The sequence below is a fragment of the Ursus americanus genome, chromosome 3 (genome assembly GCF_024610735.1).
Source record: "Ursus americanus isolate L20-20 chromosome 3, mUrsAme1.1.p, whole genome shotgun sequence".
Lineage (NCBI taxonomy): Eukaryota > Metazoa > Chordata > Mammalia > Carnivora > Ursidae > Ursus > Ursus americanus.
The window spans coordinates 26,791,206-26,808,209 of NC_142129.1; the positions used below are offsets into that span (position 1 = coordinate 26,791,206).

The 17,004-nt window shown below is 40.8% G+C and overlaps 1 protein-coding gene and 1 long non-coding RNA gene across 2 annotated transcripts in view; one reads left to right on the forward strand and one right to left on the reverse strand.

Moving 5' to 3' along the window:
• LOC123789004 (uncharacterized) overlaps window positions 1-9,396 on the reverse strand; it is a 117,034-nt gene extending 107,638 nt beyond the window's left edge. Inside the window, exon 1 of the long non-coding RNA XR_015723878.1 lies at window positions 5,208-9,396. This is a non-coding gene — a long non-coding RNA (uncharacterized LOC123789004). The remainder of the gene's footprint in view (window positions 1-5,207) is intronic.
• A 647-nt stretch (window positions 9,397-10,043) lies between these two features.
• On the forward strand, window positions 10,044-12,674 carry TMEM229A (transmembrane protein 229A). Its single transcript, XM_045792731.2, has one exon. The coding sequence runs from the start codon at window positions 10,159-10,161 to the stop codon at window positions 11,728-11,730; it is 1,572 nt and encodes a 523-aa protein (XP_045648687.2). The 5' UTR covers window positions 10,044-10,158; the 3' UTR covers window positions 11,731-12,674.
• The last annotated feature ends 4,330 nt before the right edge of the window (window positions 12,675-17,004 follow it).

Sequence of the window (17,004 nt, forward strand, 5' to 3'; positions counted from 1 at the left end):
TTTAAATCATTTGAATGCTCATTAGAGTAAGGGCCTCATTAGATCCGTAGTGATTCGCTCAATCAATGCAATACTACTTCATTGTTTCAAATAAAAAAATTGAAAATGAGTTCTTTATGTATAGATCTGGAATGATTTCTGTGCAGAGTTAATAGGTGAAAAAAAATAAGGTGCAGAATAAAATGTACATTATATTAGCATCAGCATAAAAAAATGGTAGAGGAGTCTTCTGTTCACTAGTATATGCATAGAACTAACTAATACTAACCTAATAATATTGCCCCAAAAGGAAATGGGTGGGTTGGGGACAGATGTCAGAAGGAAATTTTCTCTGCATAACCTTTTGTATCTTATAAATACCGAAGATATGAAAGTATTGGATAGTTCATATACAGTGTTCTTTGTTTTTTAAATTAATAAAAGCTAAATTAAAAAACTATCTAGGCTTGGGCCCAACCTCAGCCTCTCCAAGAGTTATTTTAACCCTTGAAATACAACTTACCTATTTTGGAATTTCCCTAGCAGTAAATGGTACTCCTTGCTTATCACACACTATTTCAAGGAACAAATGAGAAAAGAAGTATGAAGGCACTTTGTAGACTATAAAGTAGATTATTTGATCTCGATGATCAAGAAAAGGAACTTGGGTGTTCTGCTATAAGTCAGGGAAACCTTTTGAAAGTATTTGGTTAGGGTGATGAAATCTTCAAAGTCGTGGTTGAGGGAGGTTACAGTAATAGCAATATCCAAGATAGATTGGAGGAGGGTAAAGAAACTTGGGCTGGGTACATCAGTGTGTTACTGAAATAGTCCTGGCTGAGGTGACAGTGGTCTGAACGAGGGTGATAGCATTGGAAATGGAAAGCAGACATTAAACTATTAAAAATGTTTTAAAAGAGATTCTGGAGAGTAAAAACAGACAGTATACAATAATTGCTAAATAATAACTTTGCAAAATAGCAAATAAGCAATTGCTAAATATGGGGGTCTGAGAGATATTAAGGAGTCAAGGTTATCATATTGGAAGAATAGAAGATCCTATTCCTAATTAGAGTCTGGTCCCCCTCCTGTGTGTGCAAACACACTCAGGCTTTTCTTCTGTCATAATTTGTATTATTCAGTTTATGGTCTCTATTTATCTACCTCCCTCACTAGATGATGAGATGCTTGAACATAAAGATCATGCTTTGGTTGTGGCATAAGTGGCACAAAAATGTTTGTATGTATACAAGCTGGACATAAGGGAGGGATGATGGAAGGGAGGGAGGGAAGTATCTGTTTTAGAGGGAGAGATGAGCAATGGAATTTTATGTGTGGAGAGATAGAAGTAACAGTATATGGTTCAAAATAATACATTTATATTTTATTTAATCCTATTAGATTTTTTCAAATGTTAACTTTGTTACTATCCAATCAGTCCAACACATCATTCGGCATACCCCAAATATACATTCTCAACACCAACATTCTACCGTAAGGCCAACCTCCCACCAGCCATGACTTCCTAGTTCCATTCTACAAAAGTTTTCAAAGGTGCCAGCAAGGCTTCTGGTGGGCTATTTAGTAATAGCCAAAGCCTTAAAATGTATGTAACTTTGATTCTCCATTTGAACTTTAAGGTATATAGTCTAGGTAAATAAACATGGTACATGAAAAAGATAATTAAGGGAATGCTTGTCACATGGAAGTTTATAACAGCAAAACTTTTGGAAACAACATACCTTGCCAAAAATTGGAGATTGGCTAAACAAGTTATGGGATATCTCTACAAAGGAATCTATTGTTATCATAACCAATGATGTAGCAGATTACCAAATGGAAAGATGCTCCCTAATCACCAGTAAGTGACAAGAGCACATTACAAATTATAAAAGGAATGCATAATATAATTCCTTTTGGTGATACTATAATATTGTTGAAAGGCTACATACCAAAATATTAACAGTGGTTATCTTTGGGTGGTGGTATCATGGGGGATATGTATTTCTTTTACTTTCTACTTTTATTTATTCCCAAGTTATTCAGTAAACAGGTATATTTTTCATAGTAAGCAATACTTGAAACTTCAAGAGGAGTAGACTTTGCCATATTCATGTTTTTAATGTCCAAGGTATAGCACAAAATATTGCACATACGTGTTCTATAACTGTTGAATGAAGAAAAATATGTTTAAATATACATTTATATTTAGTTATTATAAATAAAATCTATATAGGATGTAAATATAAGAAATACATATTCTCTGAAGCAAGAGTTGCAGCAGTCATCACTGCAGAGGAGAGCACTGGTATCACCAATTCGACCACTCACAGAAGAAACAGGTCACACAGGTCAGGCCAAGTAACTCCAGTGAAAGGAAGAAAACCACCAGGTCATCAGCAGCTAGCAGGAAACAGAACCAGCAGCTTAGCAAAGGAAGGCAATGAGTACACAACTTTCTAGGAACCGCACCCTCCCCAGACAGTTGAAGAAATCCAGGCTATTGGCCAACGGGACTGACTCAGGCATCCTTCACCTGTTTTCTGGAATCCACGTGAAAATGACTCCTCTCTTCTGAGCGCTCATCAGTGAGCTTGTTTCACGCAACCAACGTGGGCACTTAGAACCCTCCAGTGGGCCAGAGACATTTTGTAAGACAGGGAGTGTAGTCTGGAAGCAGGAGCTATCAGATACGCTTCCTTTACTACTGGTGGTTAAAGGATTTCATAACACTGGCGGAAGAGGAAAGACCGTTCATTGTGGTGTTAATGTAGTTCCATGGAAGCTGCCAACAGATCTCACTTGCCCTACCAACCTCCCACCTACTTGCCTGTCTTGACTATGGAGACAGAAACAAGGGTGCAGGTGAACAGCCAGCAAGTGCTCTGTCCTACTCTGCCTATCAAGGAAGTCAGCAGTTGGGTTCTTGTTTGTGAGGATGGGACCTGGCAGTCTGGCATACCGGCAACTAATCAGATCTAGAATTTACCATCTTGCTCGTAATGATTATAAATTAACACTGGAGCCTAAACTGTGATCTCAGTGAGGGTAAGGTCCATGTGGTGCTCAGCTTTACAGCATCCGCTCAGAGCTGAATACCTAGAATGCAGTAATGAGAAGCATGACAGAGGCTGAGCACTAGTGAAACTTAATTTCTTTTTCATAACTTGTTTTCTTTGACCGAGGTATTTGTTCAGTTAACCTTCATCAACCTTCCCATCATTCCTCACTGCAAAGTGAGCCTTTGAAAAACTGGGTAGATTTTTCCCCAAATCTCCAGATTAGCAAACAATCGTGTTTAGCAACTTTTATTTTTTTTCTGTGTGGAAAATACTGAAATATAATATGCACTTAGGTTTTGGAGACCAGGTGCAAATAGACTTTGTTAACTAGATGAACACATGCCAATCTTTCGGTTAAGTCTCTGCACTGAACCATGCCTAGGTTTTTAGGTTATGGTAACCACGAGTAGGGGTATTAACTGGAACAGCAGGGTGTGATTTTGCTGAAGACATGACCTAACAGCCCACAGGAACACATTTGCATTCCATACTTAACTTTCCTGTTATCTGACCTCTATCTGCTATTCTACACCAGACAGCAACCCCTTCCACATAGCCCCATTTGTACAAATAAACCCTTTACTAATCTGTAAAGAAACCCAGAAGGAAAGGTGGGGAAAGATAAACGGGGAAATGTACTGAACAATAACAATAAAAGGATATGAGATGACTGTGTAGATTAATGATTAAAATAAAACGCAGGAAAGCCAAAGGAATGGAGTAGCTGGGGGAGGGGTTAGGAATTCTTAAATTAACACCCCCTAGACCTATAAACAGAATGGGTCTTTTTTATTAAATCTGCAACTTCAACTCATTCAAGATGCCTTTTTGAAGAGAGGGAACACAAGCAGGGGGAGTGGGAGAGGAAGAAGCAGGCTCCCAGTGGAGCAGGGAGCCCGATGCGGGGCTTGATCCCAGGACCCTGGGATCAGGCCCTGGGCCGAAGGCAGACGTTTAACGACTGAGCCACCCAGGCACCCCTCAAGATGCTTTTAATATGAGAACACAAGAGATAACACAGTGTATTGCAAATGAGCTTTGGTGTCAAGTAGAAATGACTTCATAGCTGGCTTTTGATTTATTAGCTGAGACCTTGAGCAAGTAACTTTTCTGAGCCTCAGTTTCAATGTCAAAAAAAAATTAAGAGAGCGGTTATATGAATTACTGATAATCTATGCGGAGTGCACAGCTGACATGTAGGTGCACGTTAGGTAGTATCCACTAACAGTGATGACCTCTCTTACCAATAAACCCTGACCAGTGCACGCAAGTATTATTCCAAATAAACTACTCCCTTTGAAAACATAATGGAATGAACTGGGGAGGGGAAAATCCTCTCCTTGGTCATTCCTAGGTGAGGCACTGGCAGGCAGGCAAAGATACACCAAGGGAGTATTTCTGATTTATATATTGCTCAAAGTGAAATTTTATTTTTTAAGCAAGATTTTCCAAAACAACTTGTTACTGTTTTGATTTTTCTTTAAGCTTTATGAATTGAAAGAATTTATTCAGTCTGTTCTTTAAGGGCCCCACTCAGGAAAATCTCAGAAATAATCCTCAGCTGAGGCAGTTTTCTAGTGAAAACTAGGAGATTCAAGACATTTCTGGGACAGAAAGGAAGCCTGAAATTTGAAGTGACAATATTAAAAGTACATAGAAAGCTACCAGGAGGAGTTAAAAAAGGATACTTTCCTGATATCGACGTGACTCCCCATTAATCAGATTATCAGAAAGAGGAGTAAAAGGAGTACACTTAAAAAGAAGGAGCTTTGTGAAGACAGGCAGTAGGAACGGTAGGAAAGATTTCCAGGATGATCCCCCAACAGTGGCGGGTTCAAAAAAGTTTACAGTCCTATTTGATCTTTCTTCATTTGTCAACGAGCACTAATCTATTAGTTGCCTCCTGATGGTCCATTTGCTCCTCCAGATGTTTAAGGAACATATAAAACAAATTCTTTAATTTGGAACTTTAGTATATAACAAAAGAAATTAAGAAAGAAGAGTATAGGTAAAGTAAATGAAACTGTAGACATATGCATACAAATATTGTACACAGCTGTGTTTTTGTTGAACTGTCAATCAACCTCCCTTTCCCTTCCCTTGCCCTCCACACACAGTGGGGATGAGCATCATTTTACTAAACTCAGTGTCAGCCCTGCTTCTTACCTGTCCTTACTCCAATTATTCTCCTCAGATTCCAACTAGTACTTGCCATTAGATTGTGTGAACCCAAGATCCTACATCTGCAGCTCCAAAGCTCATTGTCTGTGTGGTCATGATGTTATTGTTTGGCAGTCTTCCTTAACATGACTTCCACTGTCTTCATCAATACAACTTTATTATTCTTGGAAGCTCGGGACCAGAGAGATAAAAATTTATTATTTATTCTCAGCATTTTTTGAAACTCTCGCCTCAAAACGCTGCTCTTGTGTCCACCAATCCTAAACCATTATATCATAATCATTACCTAATTCCAATCAAGTCCTTGTATTGAAAGACCCATCTTAAACCAGAATCGAAAAACCTCATAAATAGTCCAACATTGTCCTTCCCACTCCAAGATGCTATTAAAACTTTGTCGAGGAAGAAGAAAGCTTCCTTGCCATGGTAAGCAACAAACTCAGTTTTGCCTTAGCAACAGGTTATTTTTTGGTGGTATTTTTAGGGAGCCAGCATTCAGCAATTGCAAGCCTTCTTGCATGGATGGCCTCCTTCTTGGCTTGGTGATTATAGTATATAAGAGGGGTGTGTGTGCATGTGCGTGTGTGTGTGTGTGTGTGTGTATAATTCAGTCCAGAATAAGAAAGGTTTTTATATCTACTGTTAGTGTGGCTGCTGCCTTTTACTGTTTTCTTCTATCATTACAGTCATGCCTTACCCTATTGAACTTCCCTTAAGCTTTCTTCTAAATGCTGTGCTTCCGTGCACTTTCCTTTGTTCTTCTGGTGTGCAATGAAAGGTCTCAGGCATTCCATACATCTAAAAGTCTACAACCATGACCCTATGCCCACTAGACAACAATTCACGGAAGATGATCATAATCCTCCAGAGGACCCTTCTCCTAATTGGCAGCTCTCTCCCTGGTCACACTAACTACCTGGCTCCAACATGGCCAGTCCAGTAAGGTTAGTGTTGGCTCCGCGGGAATGGTTACATCTCTACAGACATGGTTACTCAGACAGCTTCCTAGCCTCTGAGGTCAAAGAAGACTGTGTTTTCCATGGAAGAACAATGTTTCAAAGCATTCATTGAATGGCTGCTTTCTAACCTAGGGAGCCTCAACCTGTTATTATTTTATTGCAGTTTCCTACTTCATACTTTTAACCTCCCCTCACCCTCTTCCAACCAAGTTGCTGCTTTTACAGGTGTATCATTGCAACCTAATGTCTACAGTAGCAAAGACCAACACAGAAAGGCTTTTACACATTTTATGATCATGGAGGTTCTGAGGTGAGAATTGTAAATTACAAAATCATCATGGATCATTAAAGCCATGCTGCAGTTTTCCTTTTGGAAACCCAGCAATGAAGTGTTTAAAACAAAAGAACGATGTGAAGATAAAGCAGAAACAAAGATTGCTATCATTGGTGGGCTAACTTTTCAGAATGGTAGAAGATACTCATTTTTTTAGAACGAGGCAGTGAGTGAAAAGAATGAGTGGCGATTTATATAATGAATAGTTTTCTTGCCCTTTGTCTCATGACTTTTTAAAACTTTTCCCTTTATCCTTTTTGTCTACTTTTTTTTAAAAGTTACTGTTTCATACATTTTGAAGTGGCATAACTAAGGGGGCCACAACAAAAATATAAAAAGAAACGTAGAATAACAGGTAATAGCTGCATTTTCTGCTATGGTTTTATAACTGTTAATTTATATTTTACATCACTTCTCCTAAGATAAATGAGAAAAAGATTCAAAAAAGGACCCAGAACATTGAGATTTTGAGTAATCTAACCCACTCAGCAGAGCAATACATTGACAACAGTGATGAGACACAAGATTTTTATTATATATTCTCTAATTTAAAAAATTAGCATGTTTCAATAGCATGTGACTATATATAGTCACATATAAATATATATAGGCACATATATATAAATTTTATACATGCCCTGTTATACCTATATAACTTCTATACCTATTATACCTATATAACTTATAAGATATGTATGATACACAAAACCAGAAATTTTGTCAAGCGCTGAGGATAAAAATACAGGAATAGAAGACATAATTTTTGTATTTAATCCAAGATTTTCCTACATTCCCTGAGATGAACTAGACTGAACTATAGTATTAGACCTTTCAAGGTTTTCCTTGCATCTTTAAGAAAGGGTAGAATAAATAGAAGACTTGGGCCCTTGAAGTTTAATTAACTATTAGAAAACAATTCAAGTTTAATCTAGTAAGTTAGTGTATGCATGTTTGAATGCCTATATTTACACTACCATGATGAAGTGCTTTCCCTTGCTTGAATAGCAATTATGGAGAAGTGCATTTGGTTTTAGTATCTGATAAATTGGGCCCAGGGTTGAGTTTATTTAGTAAAATAATAACTCAAATAAACGTATAGTTGGTATGTATAGTAGTTCCCCTCCTTAGCCACGGGGGATACATTCCAGCACTCCCCGCAGATGCCTGAAACCACCAATAGTATTGAGTATATATACCATATATACTATGAGTTTTTTCCTGTACATCCTTATCTATGTCTAAAATTTCTAAATTAGGCACAGCAGGAGATTAACAACAGTAATAAAATCAAGCAATTATAACATTACACTATAATAAAAGTAATGTGAATGTGGTTTTTCTCCCTCAAAATATCTTATTGTCCTATACCCATCCTTCTTGTGATGATGTGAGATGATAAAATGCCTACATGATGAGATGAAGTGAAGTGAATGACATAACATTAGGCTACTACCCACCTTCTGATGACATGTCAGGAGGAAGATCATCTGCTTCTGGACTGTGGAAAGCGAAATTATGGATAAGGGGGAACTAGCTGATCATAATTATTAATAATAATCATAGGTAGGCTTTACACTTATATGATAGGTTATTATCCTATCAACTAGATTATACACTTCTTAGAGAGAATATAACCCTTTATTTTTCCAGGGTATTTAGCATCTTGTATATAGTAGGTGCTCAAGAAATTGTTTATAGCATTTAAAAAAAATAATAGTAACAGGCTCAATATGGAGTCACTTGCCCCAAGAAAGCAAAACAAGACTTAGTTACAGAAATGTGACTTTTTTTTTTTAAAGCTTAGTTTTTTTGGGGTTTTTTTGTTTGTTTGTTTGTTTTTTAAGATTTTATTTATTTATTTGACAGAGATAGAGACAGCCAGCGAGAGAGGGAACACAAGCAGGGGGAGTGGGAGAGGAAGAAGCAGGCTCATAGCAGAGGAGCCTGATGTGGGGCTCGATCCCATAACGCCGGGATCACGCCCTGAGCCGAAGGCAGACAGTCAACAGCTGTGCCACCCAGGCGCCCCCAGAAATGTGACTTTTAATCACCACTTGGAATTTCCTGATCAGGACTAGTGTGGTAATCTGCATGACAGACTCCCACACAAAGGAAGGTGACCTTGCCTAAAACAATTCTTTCTTTTCTTTTACTAATAACTTTCCATGTCCCGCCTTGTTTCTACCTATAAAAGTCTTCCATTTTGTATAGCTCCTTGGAGCTCACTTCTATTTATTAAATGGGATGCAGCCCAATTCATGAATCATTGATTAAAGCTGATTAGATCTTCAGACTTAGTTGAACTTAGTTTTTTAACAACATTATTATTTCTCTTCATTGTACTTGCTCAGTCACTTGGGCAACTAACCGTTTACTGTTTTGCAGTTGGTTTGAGGAGCACCTGAGGCTTCTGTCCCTGGCAGGACAGTTTCCACTCACTGACTTTTGACAGTTGTGAAAGGAAGTCTGCAAATAAACCACATGCTAACGAAGCTTTAAAAAAAAAAAGTCATTATTTTGACCTTATACAAGTGATATTACTTAAACAATTTTTCTTCTTCTCACCATACTTTTATTTCTCTTACCTAAATCACAGACAATTAAGCAACTATAGACTGTAAACATGAGTTGAAATAAGTAAGGGGAGATAGTGGGGCCAGAAAGCCTTCCATCCAAGAAACATTCCATCTCCTTACATATTAGAACTGTTATCTAGTTTCTGCCTAGATATGATGAGAGCAGGAGGTTATAAATCAGTATAATTTACCCCTAAGGTTCTTTTCAATCCTTTTCAATTCTAAATCTGAATTTTGGATTCAGAATCCAATTCAAAATTGGATTAAAAAGCGCAGCCCCCCCCCCAACACACCAAAGTTCTAGATTCCCCCACCCTCTCTACAATAAATAAATAAATAAATAAATAAATAAATAAATAAATAAATAAATAAATAAATAAATATCTCACCCTCTATTTCACTCTCCATCTCTGGGATGACCTAGTTCTGCGAGGAGAAAAGCAGCACTGGGGTATGCCAGCGTGAGCAAAGGTACTATTCTTGATATGAGACTGCGCCGCAGCCAGAGCAATGTCCAACCCAGCTGGCCTCAAATCGTTTCATAATTCTGGGGGGGTTTGAATCTCCGTCTTTGGCCCTTAGTAGACTAACCTAGGAAAGCAGACTGGTCAGAGATAGAGATTGAAAAAGTGAACGAGGCCCCGTGGCAACGTTTCAGATGCTGGGGCGTGCAGGCATGGAGTCTCGTGTTTATTCTTTGTGACCGGGGCACAGCTGGCTTTGAATTAGAACATTAAATATACAGCACCACAGTTTGGTCTCAGGCCCGGCCTCTGGTTTGTGGCATTAGGCCATTCGCCTCTGCCAGCCGGCCCTGGCTCTAGTTCCGCGATACAGGGATTGCCCATCAGCTCGCAATCACACCTGTTAGGTGCTTCCCCACTCCTGCCTCCGCCCCAGCAAACGCCTCCCCGCACCGCCTGGGACCCGGGTGCAGAGCGGGGGAAGGAGGCGGAGAAGCAGGGCCCGGCCTTCTCCAGCGGACCCCCGCGGGACTCGGCTTGGAGGGGGGGACGGGGAGGGGGCCCCTGCGAAGACGGGAGAGGTCGAGAAAGGCGGAGAGGGGCATGGGGAGGGCCGGGGGAAGGGGCGTCACTGCTCGCTTTACGCTTCAAGAGCCCGCGGCACAGGCGGCGGGGCTGAGCAGCGGTGGAGATGGGGTTTGCAGCAGCCTCCGCATTCCTCCTTGCAGCCCCAGCACCACCGCCCCTCGCCGGGCCGCGGCGCCTGTTAGGCCGCGCAGAGTGAGCGCGGGCGCGGGCCGGCCGCATCTCACCCAGGACTGGAGGGCAGGGCGCGGTGGGGCCGCGGCGGGGGGACTCTGCCAGCCGGGCGGCCCGCGCGTCTCCCGAGCAAACCAGCTCCGGCTGCCACCCGGCCGCGGCCGGGACGGAGCTCCCTGCGCGCCCCCCGGGGGCCGGCAGCTGCCGGGAGGCGGCGCGGCGCTCGGCTCCTCGGCCCCGCAGCTCCACGCACCAGGCGGCGGCGCGGGCTCGGGTGCCTGGGCAGCCTCTGAGCCCATGGCGGGCAGCGATGCGGACGGCGAGGGTCGCGCTCGAAGGAGCAGCGCCGCGCGGCGTCCCGGGGGCCCCAGCGGGAGGGGAGGCGAGGCTGCAGCCAGCCGCCCGGAGCCGCTGTCCACTGCTGAAGCGCCGGCGGACGGCGCTACGCTGCCCGCCTGGATGCGCCTCTACTTCTACGGGATGCACGGGATCACCCTGGACGTGCTCGTGTCCTCGGCTCGGCGCTTCGCTAGCAGCCCGGACCTCCGGATGCTGGGCTTCTCCTCGCCCTACCGCTGCCTGCTGCACTCGCTCACCCACTTCGCCCTGGAGAAGGTCTACCTGCAGCAGCAGCGCTGCCCCAGCGCCTTCGTCTTCAATTTTCTCCTCTACCCCTCGGCCCACGTGACACTGCAGACCCTGGCAGGCCAGGCGCCGCTGCTCGGCCTGCGCAGCGGGCCGGGGGGCGCGGCGGTGCCGGGGACACTGGACCTAGCACTGCAGTATGTGCTGGCGCTCTACCACTGCCATGTGTTCCTGAAGCGCTTTTTGCGCTTGCGATACGGGCGGCCTCCTGAGCAGCAGCCGCAGCATTGCCCCGGCGCGTCCCCCGCCCCTCTGGGAGCCGGGGCCCCTATGGTTGCAGGTGGCCAGCGGCGACTACCCCGGGGCGCCAGGGGCGTCGGGGGAGCCCCCAGTCGGGGGCTGCCAGGCCTGCTCCGCTTTCTTTTCTTTGGAATGCACGGCTTTTTGGATGAGATTTTCTTCACTTTCTTCTTTAATTTACTGGGGCAGGGAGATGGGGCAACCAGCGGCCACACGTCACTCTGGTCCTTCTTTATGTACGGCAGCTGCAGTTTCGTGGTGGAAAAGCTCTACTTCCACCTCCACTGGAGTCGTGGCTGGAGCAGTTGGAAGCGGATGCCCATCTACGTGATCTTCATCTATGTATGGGAGTTGTCCTGGGGTCTGGGACTCCGCATGTGCGGCGCTTGTTCCTGGGACTATTCTCACTATCCGCTCAATTTCATGGGCCTCATCACCCTGATGTATTTACCTGGTTGGATATTCCTTAGTGTGTACCAGGACCTACTTTCCAACGTGTTGTGGCGGGTGCAATACATACCAGCTAACTAAAAAAAAAAAAAAAAAAAAAAAAAAAAGTCTCTCGATTCCCACGAACCAATTCGATTTATTTTTACTTGTTTAAAACGGAGTGGTTTTTTAGCCTTTTAATTTTTATACATTTTACTAAGCTCTTCCAGTATGTTCTATTTGACATTTTAGTTTTTCTGACACTTTGGAACCTATGCATAATACAATATTCTGGAATACTACTCAAAACATAACTCAAAGTACTTGTCGATATTTAAAACCCCTTATGAACCCAGACAGCAAAACCATTATATCTTAACATCAGGAGCTGTAGTATATTCACTTATTTGGGCATAGGTGGGTGATAACTACTAATCTTTTTTTAAGCAAGGAAGTTATTCAAATCAGAAATTAGTGATCTTTACAAGATTCGGTGAATTTTTCTAATTTAATGATTTGTTTACTTTCTTTTTAATACAATTTCATTTTCATTCCCTGCCATATTTACCAATCACTGCTGAAAGTCAGTGTCTTGTACTCCTAAAACGACTCTTTAAAGTGCCTCCCTCTAGCACACAAGTGGAAAGAAACGGGCAAATGTGAAAATACATCCTGTGGATCGATTTTTAAATAAGAAATCTTTTCTAGCAACTCAGACAGGTCACACTGTGTTAAGATATTTGATGTCCATCCTGGAAATGATTGTTTTTCCAATGTGGATTAGCCTTAAACGCCAAGTATGTTAACATTGATCAGATCCTGTGTATTCTATGGCTGTAAATTTTTGTTGTAAAATGTTTACCTTATATGCCCAAAGGCCAAGCAAAATTATATCACCCTCAATGGTGTTCTAACCCTAAGGACTCTTTCTACCTGGAGCGGCAAGAATAGAAACAGTTCCTTGGCATAAAATGAACCTGAATGTTCATTATACTCGAATTAGGCCTAATTGTTTACCGTTAATACAGATATATGTTTTCAGTGTATTTCTGCCATGGCTCACTTGTAAGCATCTTTCTTTTTCCTTCTGGACCCACAGAGTTCTTGGGCCAAACCTGATGTGCTAATGTGTGTTATAAATCAATGATAGCATTTTGGTGACTCATTATTAATGTCTGGAAGCTCCAAAGTTAAATGAGATGATAACCATTTTAAGAAATCTTGTCTAATCAATTAATAATGTCCTTTAAGGCTGTTTGTTGTTTTATTATATTTAGAAAAGACAAGTAGAATTGAGTATAGCTCAGCCAAGGATGACTAATACTTTCTCAGTTTTCATTACAAAGATAATTAGGAAAACGTACAGTGTGTACAAATGAATAGTTTCCGCTACAAATTATTAGCTTGTCTATGCTGTGAAAGGGCACTTCTTTCTGTTTTCAAAAAAAATGTTTGCTATGGCAGTAAAAACGAATATGTATTTAGACGATTGTCAGGAATAATTTTGAGAACACTATTGTAATCCACTATCTGAGGTTGTGAGCTAAATTTTAATGCAATATAATCAACCCCACCTGTGAAATGGTCATGTCAAACTGATTATTTTAGCTAGTCAACACCGAGTAGCAACCATTAAAAGTAACCCAAATGTTTGCAGAAAGTAAAAGTATCACTTTATGACACTTGGTCATAGGTAAAGGATTTCTGAAAACCCTGGCAAGGAATAAGGATAAGTATAGACACTGAAGTTGGATGCTGAAGAAAATATTTGTAATGCAAATGTGACACATGCCCAGGAATCTGAGTTAAGTGTGGCACCACTGCACACCACACATTCCTGTGAGTGCTGAACCCAATCCCGGCCTTCTAGAATACTTGCTAAATGGACACGTTTGCACTTATGTCCTTCGCATGCTTCTCCCCAACCCTGCACACCTGCTCACCAGCATGGATAGGGTCAGAAATCTGTCAGGAAGTGGGAAGCCTCTTACTTTTTGTTTGTTTGCTTTGCTTTTAGTGTTAATTCTGTTTTAAAGAAAATGTCAAGGTGTCCATTCAGTTCATTGAAGAAATAGTTATTGTGCACCCAGTATTTGCAAGGCATTTGCCTGAATTCTGCAGACACAGCAATGACCCAACACAGACAAAATCTCTGTCCTTAGGAAGCTCAGGTGTGAGCGTTTTGATTTATAGGAGGTTATACTTACTTGCAAGACTACTGTTTCAGTACTAGGCAAAGCGAGGCAGTTGCTAGGAGGGTTCTCATCAGGCCTGTCCCTGGACTATCAATCCATCATCTCTGAAACAAAAGCCCATTAATAGCCCCTCTGCTAGTTCTACAAAGACTTCATTCATACGTATTCAGGAAGTGATTATCCTATTAACTCAGCACCTTGCTGTGGGGCTTCTCATTATGTGTTTATTCAATTTCTTTCTTTTTTTTTTTTTTTAAGATTTTATTTATTTATTCGACAGGACAGAGACAGCCAGCGAGAGAGGGAACACAAGCAGGGGGAGTGGGAGAGGAAGAAGCAGGCTCCTAGCGGAGGAGCCTGATGTGGGGCTTGATCCCATAATGCCGGAATCACGCCCTGAGCCGAAGGCAGACGCCCAACCGCTGTGCCACCCAGGCGCCCCTGTTTATTCAATTTCTTAAGTGACATTTTGCTATAACTGAAACTTTAAAGAAAAAACAGGACAAGAACCATCAGATCAATTACTTTTGTTAACTCAATAGCAGTTCAGATATGGAAGTGACCAGTCAATATAAAACCAGTTAATATTTAAGTAACACCACCTGCCAAGAAATGCTGTTCTATTACATATATAAAATCTGAAGTAAATATACATATATATCCATGTATATATCTTAAATAAATATATATCATATATACATCTTAAGTAGATACATATAATCTTAAGTAAACATATATCCATATATATTTTGAAGTAATACATATAAAATATATATATCTCTTAACTGTAGATATATATACACACACACATATATATATATATATATATATACATATACATACAGATACACATGCACATATTTAGTTAAACCTCTAGCAACCCTCCTTTTACAGATGAAGACAATGAAACTAAAGCCTGAAGAGGTTAAGTGACTGCTCAAGTCATACAGCTATTGAATGTTATGATGTAGGAAAAGATGTTAGGGTTCGAAGCCAACGTCCAAGAAAGAATTCTTGAAATGTCTTTGGTGCAAAAAGGTTGTTTTATCAAAGCACGGGGACAGGACCCGTGGGCAGAAAGAGCTGCACTGGAGTCCCAAGGAGTGGCCCATTATAAACTTTCAAGTTGGGAGGGGGTTAGGGATAGTGTTAAGTCTCTAAGGATTTGGAAGCAAGGTTTCCAGGACCTTGAGGGGGCTAGCTATTGTTGGGAAAAGGTCATTTATTACCGTCTAACAAAACCTTAGTCATGAGACCCTTCAGATGTATGTGGGTGGGCCATATGCTTCGGAGATGATTGCCAACACATATCTTGGGGGGGTGGTTAGAGATAAAGGAAATTTCTAAAGGTATTTTTATATGTTAAAGTAGACTCACAGGATCCTGGCGGTGGTTGGGTTAAGATTGCCTTTTGCCCTTAGCAAAGTATTAACATTGAGGCAGCTGAGTCCCTAGAGGAACATCACTCTGCCTGTTTCAAGGATTGTCAGCGAGCTATAGGTAGTAAGAATATTTAATGACTTTTCTTCTGCCTTTGTTTCCCACATCATTTAGACTTGAATTCAAGTATACTCTGCTCCAGGGTCTGTTCTTAACAGCAACACTGTCATGCCGCTGTCTACTGACCACAGTGATTTTGGATGTTCTGTGGATTTCACCTTACAATTTGTATTGCTCGTCCCTTTCACTATCACAGATGCAAGGGTGGATGTATAAAAGCCAGGCACTAGTAACAAAAATATTCTATTTCATGGAAAATAAGAAGGGAGCTAATACCAGGATACATAACTGAAAATCAGCTTAGTTCTAATCCTTAGATGATAGTCTTTATATTCAAGCAGGGTTCTGAAATGGAGCTCTTCGTTTGAAGTTAGACAATCTTGATATAAGAATAATACATCCAAAAGCATGACACCTTATATCACAAGCTAGCAAAAATACATACAATTATTTTTTTTAAAAGATTTTATTTATTTATTTGACAGAGATAGAGACAGCCAGCGAGAGAGGCAACACTAGCAGGGGGAGTGGGAGAGGAAGAAGCAGGCTCCCAGCAGAAGAGCCTGATGTGGGGCTCGATCCCATAACGCCGGGATCATGCCCTGAGCCGAAGGCAGACGCTTAAGCGCTGTGCCACCCGGGCGCTCCAAAATACATACAATTATTGCTACATATTTAACATAGCATTCGGAATGAGCATCATTGCAAGAGCTAAACATTCCAAAAATTAAAATTAAATTTTTTGCAGTGACATTTATTCTGAGTTTGATTAAACACCTTAGAGTCTAAGAAAGTCTTTAACAGAAAACATGGGAAAAAAGTAACAAGTGTAAGTTTTGCTCCATGATTAACCTCTACAACACTGAAATTTTCTTCTAAAAGTGCTTTAAATTTTAAACCAATTCTATCTGGGCACTGAATCTACAGAGAAATATGACCTTTTAAGTTTTTCATGTCAACAATGAACATGAAAGTTTTTAGGTTCTGCAAAGACTCCAATAAGGTTGATAATCCATTTCAATATTTCAGACATTTCAATGACTCAGTGTACTTATCTTTGAATATTTTATAAATATTTGACATTTCATGTTTCAACTCAGCAAAACACAGCTTAGAAAAGTATTACTTGTCCTTTGTTGTGTAAGAAACATTTCTAATTGGTTAATCCTATCCTTTTGAAAAAATAGTTTTTCTATACTGTTTTAAAATAGACTCCATTGACGTAATGGTCTTGGTTCTGTTTAAGAGGGATGGTAAAGAATTTTGGTAGACTGTTTCGGTTCTTTTTCCACTTCCAAAATACATTTAAAAATCAATATACTTGGAAAGGAAGTTATATTCATGCTACAGTGATAAATAAATCATTGTATTCTAATATCTGGAAGCATTTTAATAAAATCAATTTTTGTTTATATTAAAAGGCATTAAAAACACTTTACATTTTAAATTAATCTTAAATATACTATCTCCAATATATTTTCCAACATTGCTTAATGTAACTAAGCTCCTTTACTGAAGGAAAATAAAAGATACACTCTTCCCCTCCCTCCATCAAACACGTGCCTCAGTTTATGCTGAAGGGAAAGATGGCAGTAAAAGATGGTTCTGTTGTGTTGCCAGTTTTTTTTTTTCTTTCCATTCTTAGACTTGGTACCAGAGGAACCAACAAAAACAGCAATTG

Bases quoted from the DNA above. Each gene is read 5' to 3' on its own strand.
- TMEM229A (XM_045792731.2), top strand. From the start codon at position 10,159: ATGGGGAGGGCCGGGGGAAGGGGCGTCACTGCTCGCTTTACGCTTCAA.